Source organism: Malania oleifera, chromosome 2, assembly GCF_029873635.1.
Source record: "Malania oleifera isolate guangnan ecotype guangnan chromosome 2, ASM2987363v1, whole genome shotgun sequence".
NCBI classification, from domain to species: Eukaryota; Viridiplantae; Streptophyta; class Magnoliopsida; order Santalales; family Ximeniaceae; genus Malania; species Malania oleifera.
In genome coordinates, this window is record NC_080418.1 from 137,967,143 (window position 1) to 137,985,952 (window position 18,810).

General features: G+C 36.9%; 1 protein-coding gene across 3 annotated transcripts; it reads left to right on the forward strand.

Annotated features, from left to right (window-relative positions):
- Positions 1 to 1,268: 1,268 nt before the first annotated feature.
- On the forward strand, positions 1,269 to 15,166 carry LOC131149630 (uncharacterized). 3 transcript variants are annotated; one of them, XR_009135265.1, is made up of 4 exons: positions 1,269 to 4,924; positions 9,879 to 10,043; positions 10,717 to 10,869; positions 14,831 to 15,166. XR_009135265.1 is itself a non-coding variant. In XM_058100251.1 (2 exons), exon 1 carries the CDS (start codon positions 1,874 to 1,876, stop codon positions 4,904 to 4,906), a length of 3,033 nt encoding a protein of 1,010 aa, XP_057956234.1. In that variant the 5' UTR covers positions 1,275 to 1,873; the 3' UTR covers positions 4,907 to 4,924; positions 14,831 to 15,166. The 3 variants fall into 3 exon arrangements, 1 of the variants encoding a protein (XP_057956234.1); XR_009135266.1 differs by lacking the exon at positions 9,879 to 10,043; XM_058100251.1 differs by lacking the exons at positions 9,879 to 10,043; positions 10,717 to 10,869 and having other exon boundaries at positions 1,275 to 4,924.
- The last annotated feature ends 3,644 nt before the right edge of the window (positions 15,167 to 18,810 follow it).

Here is an 18,810-nt window from a genome sequence, read left to right on the forward strand (position 1 = left end):
GTCAGAAGGATGGTTGGCCTTAAGGAAGAGGCAAAAGAAAAGATAGAGAAGGTTGGCACAGGGGATAATCCTTTGGGATGAATTGGTCGAGAATAATTTGTCATAATATTTTGTGCCTTGGGGAGTTATAATAACATATTTATCTTCTTTATTTTTATAGAGAAAATTATTGTGTCTCTTTGGTTTTGTGTTAGGTAATTATTCCACTAGGTGTGAAGGGATCCTTCATATCCCATCACCAAAGCCTTGGGGAGTTATAATGGTGTATTTGTCCTCTTTTATTTTTATAGAGAAAATTATGACTTTTCTTGGTCTTCTGTTAGGCAATTATTCCACCAAGTATGAAGGGATCCTTCAAATCTCATCACTAAAGCCCTGGTAGCAATCGGGACAATATGCTTTTGTTTAGTAACATAAATTTATTTTGTTGTGAACATTTTTTTGACTAAGACTAGAATTTGGTATTAAGAGAGTTTGTCAATATTCGATTGGTAACAAATGTTTCCTAAATAAACTCTAAATGGTGGGACTTATTCAAATTATAGATAGGGGTCGTTGGTTTTGATATAGTTTTTTTTGTTAGAAATATCGGTTGTTCATCCTACAAGGTTTAAGGCCTGTATACTAAAAACTCAATTAATCACATAGTTATCAGCATAAAAATTGCCTTTTAATTATTCAAGTTTGTGTTGAATGTAGTGTGTGTGTGTGTGTGTTTTTTTTTTTTCTCTTTTCTAGAAATTGGTATCATTATATTCCTCTATAAAAATGTCATATCATCTAAAATATTAATTTTACTTTATACAAAATTAATGGATATAAGATTTTACATTGTTTTGAAAATGACAAGATTAATAAAAATAAAATAAAATATTAATTTTTATTAAAAATTAAGGGAGCTAAGGTTTTGATTAATTTTGAAAATCGCAAACACATTTATATATAATATATTGAAATTGCTTAGCAATTCATTTTTTAGTTAAATCACAACAAGGATTTTTAGATTTTTAGATTTTTTTATTTAAAAATTATAATTTTTTCATATTGGGTGCAGGACAAAATGGATTGAATTTGAATCTAATTTGATATGTATTAAACTTAACCTAAACTTGTAATTTCATTATTAAAATTAAAACAATTTTATTAATCATAATCTATGAGAAGACTTCTAATTTTTTATATTTAGATTTAAAAATATTATTTTATTTAAAATATTATTTTTATATTAAATAACGATAATAAATAATCATATGGTATTTTAAGAATTTGAAAATTCATAACAAAATAATCCTTGGAAGTACTTCAGGGTGAGCTTCTCCTTCAGAACGCAGATCTTCTGTTGTTCTTGAATCAACCCATGAAGGCGGTAGCGTCTCCTTCAATCCTTGGAGAGTTGGAGCGCTACAACGTTTCTGCTAATTTCTCGCTTCAAGCCTCAATTTTCACAATTGCAACCCAATTGAAACCCTAAACCCTTTCACTCCCTTTGCTCACCCACCCGCCAAAACCCGCCGAACCCGCGCAGTCCCACCCGACGTCTTGAATTTCTAACTTGAACTTCCAAAGCATGATCTTGCCTAGCTCTCTTTTCTCTATAGCATTAGGAGGTTTCTTGACCTTTTGTGAATTCATCTTTCTCCGTCTCCTGCATTTCAAGCATTACCATCTGTAAAAAACAATTCTGAAGGCATTGTGGGAGCTAAGCTTTCTGAATTAAAGTCCAGATTTCCGTGTGGGGCTTGAATTTAGCGAGTAGTTGAAGAAGGATTGCTGGGAATGAAGTGGGTCTGGGCAAAATACGCGGACGGCTATTGCTTTATTTCTTATATTGTATTTTCATTGTTTTGTTCCTTTTCTGGTTGGTGAACGTTACATGGCCTCAAAATTGCTTCAGATTTTCCCTTATGAAGCAGAAAACCCCTTGGAACTGTCCCTTAGAGAGGCCTTTGAGCTTCTTGAACCCCAGCTGAGACCCCCATTTCCATTAACAATCCCATCACAATCAGAATACGCTCAGCTCAATCAGGCAATCCTCCATGGGATTTTATCCGAGCCCCATTTGGCTAAAATTCACGTCAAGCACTTGCATGCCATTGTCACGGATGGGTATAGTTTTTTTGTCAATTTACTCACCAAGATTGCTATGGAGTTGTACCCAAAACTTGTTGATTCGGTGAAGGTTCAATTGATTTGGGTTACTTCGGAAATGGTCGATGTTTCGGCATGTGGGATAGATGGTTTGTTAGTGTCCCTCTTGAGGCTAGTAGCTCTAGGCGATTTCAGGGACGGGAATTTGTGGTTGTGTTTCAACTTGGTTAGTCTTTTTACTGCGAAATGGGATTGTCTGCTAGAAGAAGAACCGTCAGTTTTAGCGAGTGCCTTGTATACGTTTCTCCGTTTATTGGCGGATCATTATCATTTGTCGAGTAATGCAAAACTGGAGATGTTAAAGAGGATGGAGATTGAGTTTTGTATTAGAGTTCTGAGGGAGCAATTCCATCTGTGTTTGAGGATTGGGAGGGATCTTGTTCGGCTTCTACAAGATGTGGTTCATGTTCCTGAGTTTCGTGTCCTATGGAAGGATTTGGTGTTGAACCCTGGTGTATTTAGGTCGCCTGGTTTTTCAGATATATCGCAGCTCTACTGCTCCAGGACTTCAAGTCATTACTTTTTACTTCGGATCACTCCTGAAATGGAAACCCAATTGCGATTTTTGCTATCACATGTGAAATTGGGGAGTCAAAAGCGGCACCAGGCATGGTTTGCCAGGAAGTTTCTTTATGGGCCAGAAAAGGAGACTCTTATATGCGACATTGTTCGATTCATATGCTGTGCCCACCACCCATCTAATGAAATTATCCAGTCTGACGTGATACCGAGATGGGCTGTTATAGGTTGGCTACTGAAATGTTGTAGGAAGAATTATGTCGAAGCTAATGTGAAGTTGGCCTTATTTTACGATTGGCTTTTCTTCGATGATAGACTGGACAATATTATGAATATTGAGCCTGCAATGCTACTGATGGTAAACTCGATACCAAAATACATTGACATGACTCACACTCTTCTTGAGTTTCTGTTTCTTCTTGTGGACAATTATGATGTTGAGAGAAAAAATGTCATCTGTCAAGGAGTCTCATCTGCTTTTAGTGCTCTTGTTAAGAAAGGAGTGGTTTCTTCTCTGGATGTTTTAGCTTCTTCTGATGTACTTTCCCCTTTTCTTAAAGACAGGCTTGGGAGATTTCTATTTGGTTTGCGATTGGGAGTTCCAAATGAAACAGTGGCACCCCAGCTTCCTCATCATTCAATGCAAACCTTGAGTTTTCCATGTGCATCCACAGCAGAAACACAGATACTTTTAGAGGGAAAGCTGACAGTAACTACATGTGCTCAAAATGACAAAGTTGGCTGCAAAATTGTTGATGCTTCAGTTTCCAATAATCCTGATGTTTCTTGTGGGCCAGTGGTTGTGGCTGATGAAAGTCATATTGATTCCATAGAGAATTTGATTCAAAATCTTGGAGAAACTTACAAAAGGTCAAATTCCGCAGGCCTTAAGATTTTGGAAAAGATAATGTTTTCATTTGCAAATAGGGATCCTTCCAGGCAAGCAACTGATTTCATTTGCAACCCTGAAAATTTCTCTTGTAAAATAGCCAAGGAATTTGAGTTGAATGGATACAAACTATTCACCCCTCTTGAAATTCTTCCTGATAACCCCCTCTTTGATGATGAAATACACTCTCCCACGGCCTTAATTATTAGTAATTTTATTTTTTCTCAGCAAGAGTGGATACAAGACATGTTATTGTTCTGGTCAAAAACTGGTTCACCTGTTGGAGCACGTCTGTTATCTTATGCATCAAGACTTGCTTACGAAGCAAATGTATCTGGTTATTTGGGAAGCATGGCAACTGAAAACAGTTATGTTAAGGTATTTTATACAAGGATGCCATTCCTAAAGTTTCATATTGATGCATATAATTCTTATATGAGTGGTGGGAGAAAAGATTTTGCTGAAACCATTGTTTCTGGTTCTAAGGTGAATGAGGAGTTTGTTAGTAATCTGGTAGATGGTGCTTTTGCTGCTTACCGTTGTTTTCTTATATATTCCATGAATCTATTACACAAAAAAGCAGATACATCTCTGCGTAAGTTCCTTATTTCTGACATAATGCTTTGTTCTCAATGGAAACGGAACAGATTGAAGTTTGTATTTTGCAGCATCTTTAGTCATCTTTCAGACTTATCCGTAGGTGCGGAAAATGTCATTCAATTACTTGTGAGTCAATTGGATCATGCAGAAATTTTGGGTATTCAGTTTGAAATTAGTTTGAAAAAATTCTCTATATTTGGTGAAAACAGTGAGAATATATGCAACTTAATCAAGACCTCTGTCAAGTGGGATTATGTTCAACAGAATAAGCTATGGGGGCTAATTAGATCTGAGCTTGTGGTTTCCAAGGTTAAAGTGGAGAAGGTAATTTTAGAAATTTTCTACTCTGGTGTTTTAGATCCAGATGTAAATTCCATTGCAGTTGGAGGCTGTCTGACACTCTGCACTTCTTGTGCTCCCTCGCCTGAACTTGTTGGTGCAATCATGTTTCTACCCAGTAATCTGTTCCCAGACTTTGCTGCTGCAGTTCTGGCCAATTGGGTTGTGTCTAATGCCTCCATGTTGTTTAAAAGCTTGACTGACTTCTTAGAGAAACTCCAAAACGAGAATGGGGGTTCTCCTATGAGCTTGGGTGGGTTTATGATCAACGAGTCTGCTCTTCTTTGGTTGTTGAATTACCTCGATGGACATGGGATGAAAGGCATTGATATTCTGAGCAAGTTGTCTAAAGATATTTCAGTTATAAAAGAAAAATTGGGAGATTCTGCAGTTGTGATGGAGACCGGATAAACTCTTCTATGCCATTAGGTAAATTGTTGGTTTTCTCTATAAATTCTATGTTTTCTGTTTCACGTGAAATTCTTAGCTAGATTTCTGCGTGTATTTCTTTGTTGGAGATGTTTTCCTGGTCAAGTCTATGTGCTTATAGAGTATAAAAGTTATAGAAGACAATTTTCAATTGCTCTCAATTTCTGGAAATGGGTTATTATCCACATTCAAATTTCCTTTTCCTTTTTCTTTTAAAACAGATATGCACTCTACATATTCATGGCATATGAAGTTCATTTTTCCTATCCTGAGAAAGGATTAGTGCAAAGTAATATCAGCAATGCTTGATTCCTCACAGTATGCTTTTAAGACATTTTTTACCTTTAAATAATGTTCAACGAGTTGGTTTGCTTTTATTTATATTCTCGACTATGCCAGTGTTACTACTACGATTACATATTCTATATGTGAGGATTAGGAGGGTAAGTAGATCTGTTATTGTTACTAAATAATTTAGCTATTAATTACCAACACTAGATTTGTGTAGGTGTAATAAGTATGTAATATTATAAGAAGGTAGGGTTTCCGAAAGAGTGATGATTTTACATTGACCTTGTTTTCTTTCCTATCATCTCTCTTCTCATTTCTCTCTTCATCTTTCTAACCAAACATTGTAACAAGGTATCAGAGCTTCACTGTTTGCAATTACTGTTCATAATTACTGATCTTGATTAGTGTTCAGGCACTGTTCATGGGTACTGGTCATCAGTACTGTTCATGGATCTGCCTCTTCTTATAAGGCCTGCGTCTTCTTATAACATGGGATCAAAGCTGCTTTTTCTTCTCCCTTTTTCTTTTCAATCCTGGTTTCCTTCACTACCAGTTGGAGGGTGTAAGAAGCAGATAGATGACAGAATCTTTCTCCTCTTATTAGTTTGTGTCCAGCAACCTAATGGGAATGGTTGGTTTCCAGTTCTGTAGGTTTGTGCAGTATGAAAATGACTCTTTTAGTATGAGGTAGAAAATGCCTGAAGTGTTATGATTTATATGCACTGCAGATTTGTTTCTTCAGTTTTGTGATTGTTTGATGTGTTGAAGGGTTTGTTTCTATCTTATACAATCTGTAGAGCATCTGAATTTTTTTTTTTTTTTAAATTTTTATTCTTTCTTTTTTTATTTTTTTTTATTTTTTTAAAAATTTGTGATGAACTGGGAGATTTTCCTTGATGACTCATGGGAAAACAGAGTTATGCCCAATCAAAATTTTCCTGCTCAAGTTACTGTCCAGTCTACTGCTCAAACTGATTTAGTAGGTCTGCTAATGACATCTATAAAATTGAATGCCATAAACTATCTCATTTGGGCCCAGGCTGTGACAATTTTTATTAAAGCTAGGAACTTGATTGATGATTCACCTTTCTGCCTCTTCTGAAAGTTACAAGGTCTGGCTTAGGGATAACTACCTAATCATGACGTGCTAGTGGAGTAGCATGGAGCTGCTAGTGTCCTCTTGATTTATGTTATTTAACATTGTGAGGCAGATTGGGATGCTCTTGAGGCATCACATTCTCAGTAGAAGAATGTTTGAAGGGTATTTTTGCCATATGAAATATGTTCAAGTAAAAAATGGATGAAGGTGGTTCGTTGGGTGATCACTGGACAACCCTTGGGGGAATGAGTGAGGATCTGAATTTTTGTCGTCCACTCATTTGTTGCATTGAAAATCTTAAGTGGCAACATAAGCAGTTTCTACAAGAAGAAGAAGAAGAAGAAGAAGAAGTCAATCCTTAACTCCTATTAGGTGGGTTGATTAAAAAATCCTTTTTTGCCAATTTACACAATGTTGGGCAATTCCCCTGACAAATTGAGGGCTGCTCATTCCAATTTATTTTAGGTCTATCCTTACCACATCTATTGCCACCAACAGTAACTAGCTTACTCCTTATTTAGCCTATGTTGTAGGTGCTCAAACCATCTCAGCCACCCCTCTCTTATCTTATCATCTGTAGGTGCTATTCCTAATTTACCACAAATATGTTCATTCCCTTCATTTAATTTTTATGTTTTAATGTTACTCTAATCATCCACCTTAGCATTCTTATTTCGGCAACTTTTACTTTTTGGATGTGTTGTTTCTTAGTTACCCAACATTTTGATCCATAGCATAGCTAGTTTTATAGCTGTCCTATACAACTTGCCTTTTGATTTTAAAGGTATTTTACAATTGCACAATATACGTGAAGTGCTTCTGTATTTCACCAACCTGCATTAACTCTATGTATTATGTCTTAATCTTTTTCGATTTCTCCTTCTGCTTGCGTTTTAGATCCAAGGTATCAAATTCTATAAGTGCTATTAATTCTTTTCACACACAGCCAATTCCAAACCCTGGTAAAGGTGGAGGGTTGCGTTAGGTAGTTGATAGGCAGCGTGAAACTTGTTAGATCCTTAGGATTCCACAGGAGGAGTTTCTAGTTTCCAAATTCTTCTCTCATTTTCTAGGTGCTTACAGGTCCAGTCAAAGGCGCTGCCTAGTGAAATCCTACCTTATATGGGGAGTGTTCATTCTAGACTCCAGCAAGCCATCCTTATTGACTCTATGTAAAGCTATGTGATGCATCAGGTGGTCATGTTAGGGCAATATTTTCATGCAATGTGGTATCCAAATAACATTTCATGTATGTCCCTATGGCACAAGGCTAATATTTCTCATGCATTTCTTTGGAAGTTTGATGTGATATTAGAAAAGGAGAGGCATATGTGGTTTTAAGATTTTGATAGAGAAGAATTTGTCTAGGAATCCTTAGGTGAGGGCTGCCTTATTGGCAGTACAGTAGTCTCCCTCCCATTTTGATGGCACCCCTATTTACTTTTATTCACCTTGTGCCAAGGGAATTAACTTCCAAGGGAAACCTCCACAACCATTTAAGAGATGTTTTTTGGATACCACATTGCCAAACCCTAGCCCCGCTTTGGATTTCAGCTTCTAACAACCCTGCCTTTAACTTGACTAGAGCAAATCATGTATTAACCTCTTTAAGGCCCTGACAATATCGAGGGCACTCTAGAAAGGGAATGGAAGTAAATGGAGATGTTGGAAATTGTGGCATTAATGGTTTGGGAACAGATTCATTACTTGGCCTTTATTGTGCATTGGCTTTGGATGCTTAAAGGGAGCAAGCTTTTGGGAAATTCTGCAATATTGGAGGAATTTTTTGCTTTGATGTTTCAAACTGTTTATCTGTGCTTTTAGTTCCTTTTTTTTTTCCTGGATTTTTCCAGAATTTTGATGGGAGATGTCTTATTCTCCTCTTTGTAAATTCTTATCTTATTGATGAAATATCTTCTTTTTCTATCAAAAAATAAAAAAATAAAAAAATTGTGTTTGTTTTGTTATTTCTTGTACTTCAAGATGGTTATGGAAATATGTATTTGACTTAACTGTGGGGTGTTTAAATATTGGGTAGTTGTTGTTTTGACATCTGCTTGTTTCCTGAGTTCTCTCCTTCTCCTTCTCCTCTCTACATTCATTTCTTCTCTTTATTCTCCTCCTTCCTTGCTGACCTTCATCAAGTTTGGTATCAGAACAGCGCTGGCCGCTGGGTTATTCCCTGAAGTTGGTCCAATCCATCAGAGTCTTCCCCTGCTGTAAAATTTTCTCATGTACCAGAGCCCAATCCACCACCACACACGTCTATTGCTGCAATATTTTTTGACGTGAGTCTCTTTGATCATGTCATCAAAGCAAAACAAAGGTCTCACAGAAATCTAAGACATCCAGGTTGCAGCACTGTCCATTGTGATGGCTGTCCCTCTCTTTTTGAACACCAATTTGCAGGAGGTTTCTGTGACATGACAACCATGAGAATCAGATTGCTGATTGCTCTCATGTACTCTTGAGAAATATGTGATTTCCTTAAAGTTGGTCCGCATGAGGTCTTTCCCTCTTCATGGCTGACCAATTGTAAAGCTGTAAATCTTTTATGAACTACAAGTTAGCATCTCCATTGTTCTTTATTTTTTTGGGGGAGAGAGTGGTGGTGGCGGCGACAGCAGCGAGGGTGGTGGTATTGCACCATACTGAAATTGGTGGTGGCAACGCACTGTATTGAAATCCCCTGTTATAAATCAAGGGTTAACCATTTGGTTCTTACCAAATGTCACTCTTGCCATAAAGCTTGCCTCTTCAGACTCCCTTCTCCTTCCCATAAACACCCGTGAAAATCCAGTTAATTGCTTACCTGTCTAGAGATGAATTTTCCAGACACAGAGCATTCTCTCGCACACTCATCCATCCACCTTTTGCATCTCCTGCAGCTCCTTTAGCTTCAAGCCTAGGATCTACCTCCTCTAGGTTGGCTGGTGAGGTGTTGGAATTTTCTTTTGTTTCTTATTTTAGGATTTTTACATTATTTGGTACTTCCTATCATGGGTTTGTTTTGCTGGGCTTTGTATAATTAGTACTTCAGAGTTTGGATGCATGGTTGATATTTATTAAGCCTAGAATTATCTTCTCTCTTTCGTGCATCTCTCTTCCGTATTCTACATCGAAGTGTTCACACACACAAAAGGAAGTGAGAATGGTTATCATTTCACAAGTATACGACGTTAATCCCCTTTTTTTGTGATTTGGAACTTCAAGTTTTGAAATTCTTAAAGTTCATGATAATTTAAATAACATATGAATGGATTTTTTCCCAGTATATACAAAATTTAGATAATTTCATATGCTTAATCTTTTTCTCTTCCCATAGTTTGAGTTACTTATTTTTAATAGCCTTTGCATTTTAGAACTTTTCAAAATTTCCTACTATGTTGCAGCTGAGGCATTTTATTAGCATTATGGATCTAACACTGACTGAATGGTCATGGTGTGATTTTGTCTCCCCTGAAATGCTTCTTGCAGCCATCTTGCTATTTTTAGTGATTTATAGGAAAACATGTTGTGAACTACATACTAATGTAATTCATTATTTTCACCCTTCTACCACAGTGCATTTGCAACTCAATTGGGTTGTGGAGCTAGATCAAGGACCATCCTATTATCTGTGCGTCATGAACGGATTTATGTGCTGTGTGCTTTTGGGAGTTCTTACATTAAGCAGCAAATATGCTCAAACATCTGTTGACATACTTTGCGATTACTGTTGACACCAAGGTATTTGAAGGCTCATTTCCATTAGATAGGTGTGCTTACTTTCTTTTCCCTGTCAAATGGCATGGTTTTCTGCTCGAGAGTTACTCATGTTACAAGGGGTGGACTTGCTACTGATGCTTATTTTGGTTTTTATTTTTATTTTATTTTTTTATTTTTCCTGAAAGCTTCTTTGCAGCAACCAAATAAGAAAATATGGCTTCACAGCTAGACATCTTTTTGCTGCACTTGGTCATGTGCAATTTAGAACTTGGACTGTATTAGTGTTGGAACCAATTCCTGCACTAATGAGTTATGGTGTGTGGTGTAAGAAATTAACCCAGAACATAATTGTGAAAACAGAAAAGGAAAAATAGGGATGGTCTTTCAGAGTACTGGACTCAATAAATATATTTGTTTTGGGATTGATTTCAGAGTACTGTAGAGAGGTGCCATAAAATTTTTATTGAAAATTTGAAACTATATTTACAACACTTGAGACTTGCAACTTCCCCTCTATTACTCCTCTCCTGTCTGCTCTGCTGGGTTAGGGGTGATAGTTGTGGAGGCATTGAAACCTACCCACCCGACTGCCCCTGGCCAGAGCTTTTTATTGCCTCTCTTTTTTTTTTTTTCCTTTCCATTTTTCTTTTGGCCTTCAATCAGAGCTGGTGATATTATTTTTTAACCCATGCAGATAGGGATCAGAACCTGCTGGTGTCTATCCTGTTATTTGATTTGGGAGCAGTTTAGCACTTCACATCTGCAGCAGTTGCCGCCAATTATGATGCGGGAATCTTTTCCTTTCACTCTCTCATAGTTGGCCTTCATGAGTACTGTTACATATTGGGTAGGCAACACATATAATAATTCTTGTTGTCTTTTGGATTTGATTTGAGGGCTCTAGGGAACTGCATTTTATCTGAATAGGCTGTTTTGATTCTGTGATAAGTACTTATTAACTTTCTAGGTATGCAGAACTTATTTCCTGTTAATTAAGGGGAAAAGAAGAAAGTTATTTCATTTCTTTTAAAATGTACGGCATTAGGACAAGGAAGTTGCCCCCTCCCCCCCATCAACACAAAAGTGTCATTGATCCGTTACTGAAGATTACTGATTCTTATAAAGTTTAGAATTGCTCTAGTTCTGTTTTGTCCAAATGCAGCACCCGGTATCATTTATCATTCTTCAAATTCAATAGCATGTCTTGCTTCAACTCTTTAAATCCCATGTAAGATGCCCTGTTTGCTTGTCAAAGGAAGCATTTGTATGATACCCAGTTGGGCAAAGACAAGGCACATTGCATCTATGAGAAGCCAAGTTCCTGGAAAATGGTGTTGCCAGTTTATGTTGTGTGTACTCAACCCTGTTTAGGTTCACTCTGCTTGAGTGACCATATCAAGCTGAAAAGCTTATCCCGCGAAAAATACCAAACAGAAGAAATACTTTGAGGGAGCATTCACTTATTGAAAGTGCTTCTAACTAGGTTTATAAAATGAAAGTTACAAATTACCTTTTTTCTTTCTTGATTGGAGAGATTAAAATTTCTTATTGCCATCATTATAGAATCTCTATCATTTTATGTCTTTCAGTTACTGGTTTTAACTTAATACATGTACTCATTCTAATATCTATATTTTCTTCTCTCAGTGATTAGAAGACTCTGCATGGCCTTTTATTAGCTTTTGACAATGGAATTTTGAAGGTGTCTATGGGTTCTAGGGTGGTATTGCCTACTAGGTAGTACAGTTGTGAGTAAACCGTCTGTCATTGATATTAACATAATTGGCATTATACTTTGGTGTGTGACTATATGAGTGAGCAACACTATACTTTGGCATATGAATGAGCGAGGTATGATGGAGTTCCACAAAAAGAGACTTCTACAGTATTGCATTTTGGGTAAACAGTGCAGGGAGAAGTTTGAGTTATCCTCCTAGACGAGTAGAGGCATTCTATACTATGTTCACATTGATGTTTTGGGGATTGTAAGGGTATCAACAAGGAATGGAGCTCAACACTTTTCTTAGCTTCATTGGTGATCTCTTTAGGAAGCTTTGGGCATACTTCATAAATAAAAAGTCAAAGCATTCTCTGAATTCAGTAGTGGAAAGCAAAATCTCAGAAACAAATGCAAGTTGTGAAAATTAGAAATTGAGAAACAAGCATGAAAGTCAACAAAGTCTCCAAGCCAGATAATGGACTAGACTAAGTCACATAAGTTTGTGGACTTCTGCAGCTAAGGGAATTGTCAAGCATTTTACAGTTCATATAACAATGTGGCGGCCGGGAGAATGAACAACACCCTGCTTCAAAAGGTTAGGCGTATGAGACTATGGGTAGGATTACCTAAGAGTTTTTGGGCAGATGTAGTCAACATTGGCTTGTTCTATTATTAAGTAGTTACCTTCTAGGAAGCTGGATGATGAAGTGGTCGAGGATATCTAGACAACTTAAGGTAGACTACTCTACATCAAGGATCTTTGGTTATCTAGCAAGTTTTCACGTTCCTAGTGGGCTTCAATCCAAGTTTGACCATAGATCTAACGGATGCATTTTCACCGACTATGAAAAGGCGGTTAAAGGGTTCAAGGTATGGGATCTAGAGGATTAAAAGATGGTGACAAGCACAAATTTGGTGTTTGATTAGGTGTCCATGGAGAAGGATAGTGGGTGATTAGGGATGTAGGTAATGTTCAGTAGACAACAAGATCCATAGCTAAATGTCTTCCATTGAACAGCATAAACAACAACAATCACATGATTACAATTTAGCAACATACAAACTAGACTCAGAAGATATGGTTTGAGGATATAATTTGTTTTGCCTTAATCACTAGCAATGGATATCCTTACTAGGATGCTGATTTAAGTCCAAGAAAAGAGGGGGGGGGGGGGGGGACACAAAAATAATTGGATGGAGATTCCTTAAGGGAAGGAAATAGTGGGGTGCAAATGGATGTTTAGGAAAAAATATAATGCTTTAGAAAGTGAAGTTAAATGATTAAAGGTTAGATTAGCGCCAAAGGGGTGTTCTCAAATGGAAGGGATAGACTATGATAAGGTGCTCTCTCCAGTTGTTTGGCTTACCTCCGATCTAGTGTTATTGTCCATGATATAGGTTGATCTAGAGTTGTTTAGTTGGGTGTTAAAATAACATTCCTTCGTGGTGACTTCGAGGTGTTGATTTATGTGGAGCATATGGAAGTCCCATACTCCTAACCTTTTGAAGCAGGTTGTTGATTGTTTGTAACTTTGGGTAAGCCTTTATAAGAGCTCATTCTCCTAACATGCTATTAGGAGGACCAAAAGTGTGATTAGGGCAAATAAGAATCATTATACCGAAAATATAGATCCAAATGGGGATGAGGCGTGGGAGATTGAATAGATTCAAGGGCACATGAAATGTAATCCAAGGCACATAAGATGTGAAGGTAAGGCCCACTGGAGCAATTGTTGGAGAATTGGGCCTCCTCCCATAGGAAAAAAATTGAGTTCTAGAGAATTATTAGGAGGAGATAAGCATTGTCAAACATTGGAAAATTAGGTGAAAGATGAGGGGCTTATATGGGTGAACCTAATACTTGGCTTAAGCTTTTAGGTCCAGTTGGTGCTTACTCATGAATATCAAGTCCAAGAGGACCCCCCCCCTCCTTTTCTCGCAATGCTAATAGAGATGCACCATCAAACTTTGGAGAGGATAATGGAACAAAGATTTGCATAAGAGATTGTATAGTTGTTCAAAAAATTAGTAAAAACTTTAGGAAAATGGGGATATATTTTTATACAATTATTTTTTTAATCTTAGAGAAGGTTCATAATATAGTACGTTATAAAGTTTATAATAATTTTTTTTCTATAGAATATAGGGGGTGGCATCTATTATATGTGCGCAATTTAGTTTTAGTTTTTTGGTCTTATTTTATTTTTTTTGGTTGCTGATCTCATTTGAAATGAGGGAGTGATAGGAGCAACAAAACTATTTGTAGGAAAGCCATTTAATTTTTTTGAGAAAAGCTAATCTTGCACAAAATTGAGGGAGGTAAGATAGTACTATTAGATTTGTAGGAGTGTGGAAGGAAGTTTTATTAGGAAGTAACACCAAAAAAGAACTTGGCTTAACATATTAGCATCAATAAAAGCAGCTAATAAGAATAGATTTAACATCCCAATTTTTGCATATATATATATATATATATATATTCCGGATAAGAGGAGTATATTAACATAGAACAATTCTTCGACAGTATTTTGTATCAAACAACGAAGAAGGATCTTCATAGTTGACAACAGGGTGCCCACTATGCCACAGGATGCAATTGATTGATTTGATTGTGTTTATGCATGTGTCTGCCCCACATACGCATGCATGAAATGGAAAATTCTATTGTGCATTCATTGTCAACAATTTTAATTGAGAAGCGATGTATAGGTGAAGATTGCAACACATTTTTAAAATTCAAAATTATTTGTCCAGGCAACAATAATTCATTCTGGACTACAGTTGAATTGAAGTACGACTACCCTCACCTGAAAAAGAAAAAGAAACCTCTCAAGCTAAAGTATCAACAGGATTATAGGAGTGGAGAAGCCCACAAGAGCTTCTCATACTTCCCCTCCCTATGACAGTTTGCATCCTTAAATTTGCATTCTCCTTTACTTGCATCAAATTTGTATGAGTTCTCATGATTATAGGCATACTTCAATTTTTTTTTAGTTGATTTCAATTTTTCAGTAACAGTACAAGATTTTTTATTTACAGTCACACTTAGAGAAGAGTTATTATGTTATATAATTTTTTTTTTTTTCAGGTGGTTGCATTGTGGCATCCGTCCCTGACAATTGAAGGATATTGTTACCATTTGAAAACAATTCTTTGCTCAAGAAGCTTGGCTTTTGCATCAAATGAAGGAATTAAAAGTGTCAATGATGAAGAAGTTGATGCTAAAACTTTTGAAGAAGACTTGTTCAGAAGGAAAATACCAGAAATACCAACTGAACAAATTTACAGAGATGGAAGGTTTCAAGTTGATGCCTAGTTTCTCTGTTGAAACTTTTGAACAAACAATAGGTTTGCAAAAACAGGATGTAATCCCACTATTTTATGAAGAGTTCTTTGCAAGCATAAGAAGACACAAATTTCTTCATGTGGGTGTTGGGTTTTTGTGGAGCCTAATTACGTTAAATCTGAATAATTACTCGACCTTTCTTTAATGAGAGATTTCTATCATAAGACTTAGTCCATGGAGCGAAGGCTTGGGCTGTCCCAAGCTGTACTTGTGGGGGTCTGGGGGCAATGTCCTCGGGAAAATTTTTTGAGCCCGTTTTGTAGGTCGTTCGGAACCTTGTCCACAGCATATAAGTTCATTATTTTTGTGTGATTAGGGTTAAGCGGTCACACTTCGCGAGAGAGCGGGAGAGAGAACATTGTACTGCCGCACTCTGTATTTTTTTTTCCTGATAATAGTGAAATCACTGCAACTTTGTGGATGTAGGTAAAATTGTCGAACTACGTAAATACTGTCTTGTGCGTGTGATTGATTTTTTTTGGATATGTGTTCTTTCTCTATTTTGTTTCTCACAAGTTTCGGGAATTTATTGTTAATTCCCAACAGTGGGATTAGTTCAAGTAATGGTGATCCTCTAAGGTCTTGGAGATCTAGACATAGCTAGCTTTACAAATCACTTTTGGGATTGGTTGACAAGTCTTTGTTGGGGTTCAATATATTTCCACTCTTTTCTGAATCGCATGGTTGCTTTAACTGGTATACATGCTCATCATACTTTGTTTTGAGATGTCCTAAAGCATAATTATGATATGATACCTGGATCTCAGCCAATTGCCTCGTTTTATAGGATATGCTGCAAAATAGATGGTTTTGGATTCTGCCTCAGGAGCTTTTGTTCAGAGTTGAAAAGGCGAGACTAGACATTGTTCCAAGAATGACAAAGTAGGATCAAGTTGGGATAATTCAACCTTCAAACCAAGAACATAAATCTAGAACAAGCAGTTTAATCTTTCAAGTAAATGCATTCTCTTTCCTTTCTCTTCCCCACCTCCCCACCAGCCAAACACCTTCACCCCTTTTGTGCTAGTTTCTTTGGCGGGAGTGTGTTTATATTTTGAATGGTAGGGGACTCTATCAAATGGTAATCTCATGATTCGCTTCTTAGTGTTAGTGTCGGCCCAGCAGAGTGCTTTCGTCGTTGGTGTTCTTTTCGATCTCTACGCATTTCACTGCTCCACCGGAAATTCCCTCTGCCCCTACCATACTCCAGCTTGGTAGTTTCCATCACTTGTCTAGGGTTGAGCCTTGGGATTTGACGGCGGACTTAAAAAGCCACCTACAGATGCTTTACGCCCAATCATTCCGGATAACGCTTGCATCCTTTGTATTACCGCGGCTGCTGACACAAAGTTAGCCGATGCTTATTCTCCAGATACCGTCATTGCTTCTTCTCTGGGAAATGGTAGTCTGAGTTCATCCATGCAGATTCACATGGTATTCTGAGTTCATCCTTACCATGTTCACCAAGCCAAGCCATTTTTGAGTGGTTCAATTTCCAAACTCAAAAATTTCAAATATAAAAATCTATATGAAGAATCATAAAATATTATGGTTTACAAAGTGAAGCTCGTTTGAAACTAGCATCACTTCTTCAAGAGCCAGGGTACAAGGAGCATTCACTTGGAAGCACTCTCACATGTGGAAACATTACTTTGACTATGTACCAAGGATTTTCTATTAATGCTTTGCTAACTTCTCAAAAAAGGCATGTCCTTTGGCATTCTCAAAATGCATCATGCACAGCACAACACTGTAGTAAAAGCTAGCCCCCACGGTTTTTCTCTATTTGATTTTTTCTGCCAACAGTAGCAAGCTGCCGCTCTTATTTTTTTCTTTTCATTTTCGGATTTTGCACATACGTAGACCCTCACCCACCAGCACCTCACCTCACCAGCGCCGGTCGTCATCTTATGCTGCAACAACCTGCTGCTTACCTGCGTATTTTTGGAGCTTCTGGTTGTGCATTTTTTGGTTGGTTCTTTTGGGAGTTTTGTTCACAATATTGGTGACACCTTTCCATCTTACTACATTTGTTTATACACTCTTGTATATTTGTAAGGCTCGTGCTTTTTGTACCCACTTTGTTCACATTTTGGTGATGGTGGATTTGGACAGCCATGTCTCGTGGATATACCTTAACATTTGAGGGAACCACGTTAAATTTCTTGTGTCTCACTTTTATTTATTATTTACATTACGCCATTGATTTACTTGTGAGAATCGTTCATATATAATTTTTTTCCTAACAAGTGGTATCAGAGCTGTGTTCTTTGGACTCATTAGGTTTGTGTAAATTATGGATGGTAATGTTGACCGTATGATTAGTTTCAAAGGAAGCAATTGGGTAACTTATAAAACAAAAATGCAAAATTTTTTATTTTGTAGAAATTTGGATGGACCTATTGAGGGTGATGGTTGAAAGCCTCAAAACATGAGTAATGATGAGTGGAATAGGTTTAATAGAAAAGGTGTTGGTGTTATCCGTCAAGGGATTGATGATAGTGTTTTTCATCATGTTTCTATCGAAATTTCAGCATATGAATTGTGAAAAAAATTGGGGGGTCTTTATGATAGAAAGTCGGCTACAATAAAACTTTTCTTTTCCGAAAATTGGTGAACTTGAAATATAAAAATGGTGGTCTTATTACTGAGTATTTGAATGAGATGAAAAATATTATCAATCAACTTGTTACTATGAAAATAGTTTTTGATGATGAGTTGCAGATCCTAATGCTTCTCAACTCTTTGCCGGAAAGTTGGGAAACCTTGGTTGTGATAGTAATTCGGCTTCCGATAGAATTGTTAGTATGAACCAAGTAACTAGTAGCTTGTTGAATGAAGAAATTAGAAAAAAATTAGCTGACTCTTCTCATTTAGAGGCACTTGTGACAGAAAATCGGGGGAGAAGCAAAAGCAAAAGCAGATATTCTCACCGTAATGATAAATCAAGAGGCCGGTCCAGCTCAGTTTTTTTTTAAAAAAAAGATATTGAGTGCCACTATTGTCATAAGAAAGGGCATATGAAGCGGGAGTGTAAAAAATTAAAATTCAAGGAGCAAAACAAAGAGAAAAATTTTGAGAAAAAGCATGAAGACACAACTTCTGTTGCATCTGATGTTGATCTTATGGTTATTTGTGAAGAAAGTTGTATTAATTTGACAAGTCAAGAGACTGATTGGGTTATTGATTCCGGTGCGTCATTCTATGTTACTTCTTGGGAAGATTTCTTCACTTTATATTCTAAAGGAAGTTATGAAGTTGTTCGGATGGGAAATGAAGGTTTGCCAAAAATTGTTGGCATGAGAAATGTTTGTTTGGAAACAAATTTTGGATGTAAGTTGGTGCTCAAAGATGTGAGACATGTACTTGACATTCGACTAAATTTGATATCTATCGGAAAATTTGATGATGAAGGGTTTGACAACCATTTTAGTGATGGAAAATGGAAGCTCACAAAGGGTAATTTGGTGGTGGCTAAAAGTAAGAAGTCTAGTACACTTTATATGATGCAAGGTAAAATTGGTAATGGTGTTGTGAATGCTCTTCCACCGATTTGTGGCATAAACGGCTTGGGCACATGAGTGAGAAAAGAATGCAATTTTTGTTCAAAAAGAAGCTTCTATCCGGAATGAAAGGTACCCCTCTTAAAGCTTGTGTTCATTATTTGGCCGATAAGCAACATATAGTTCCTTTTCGTACAAAGTTTGTTACTAAAAAAATCT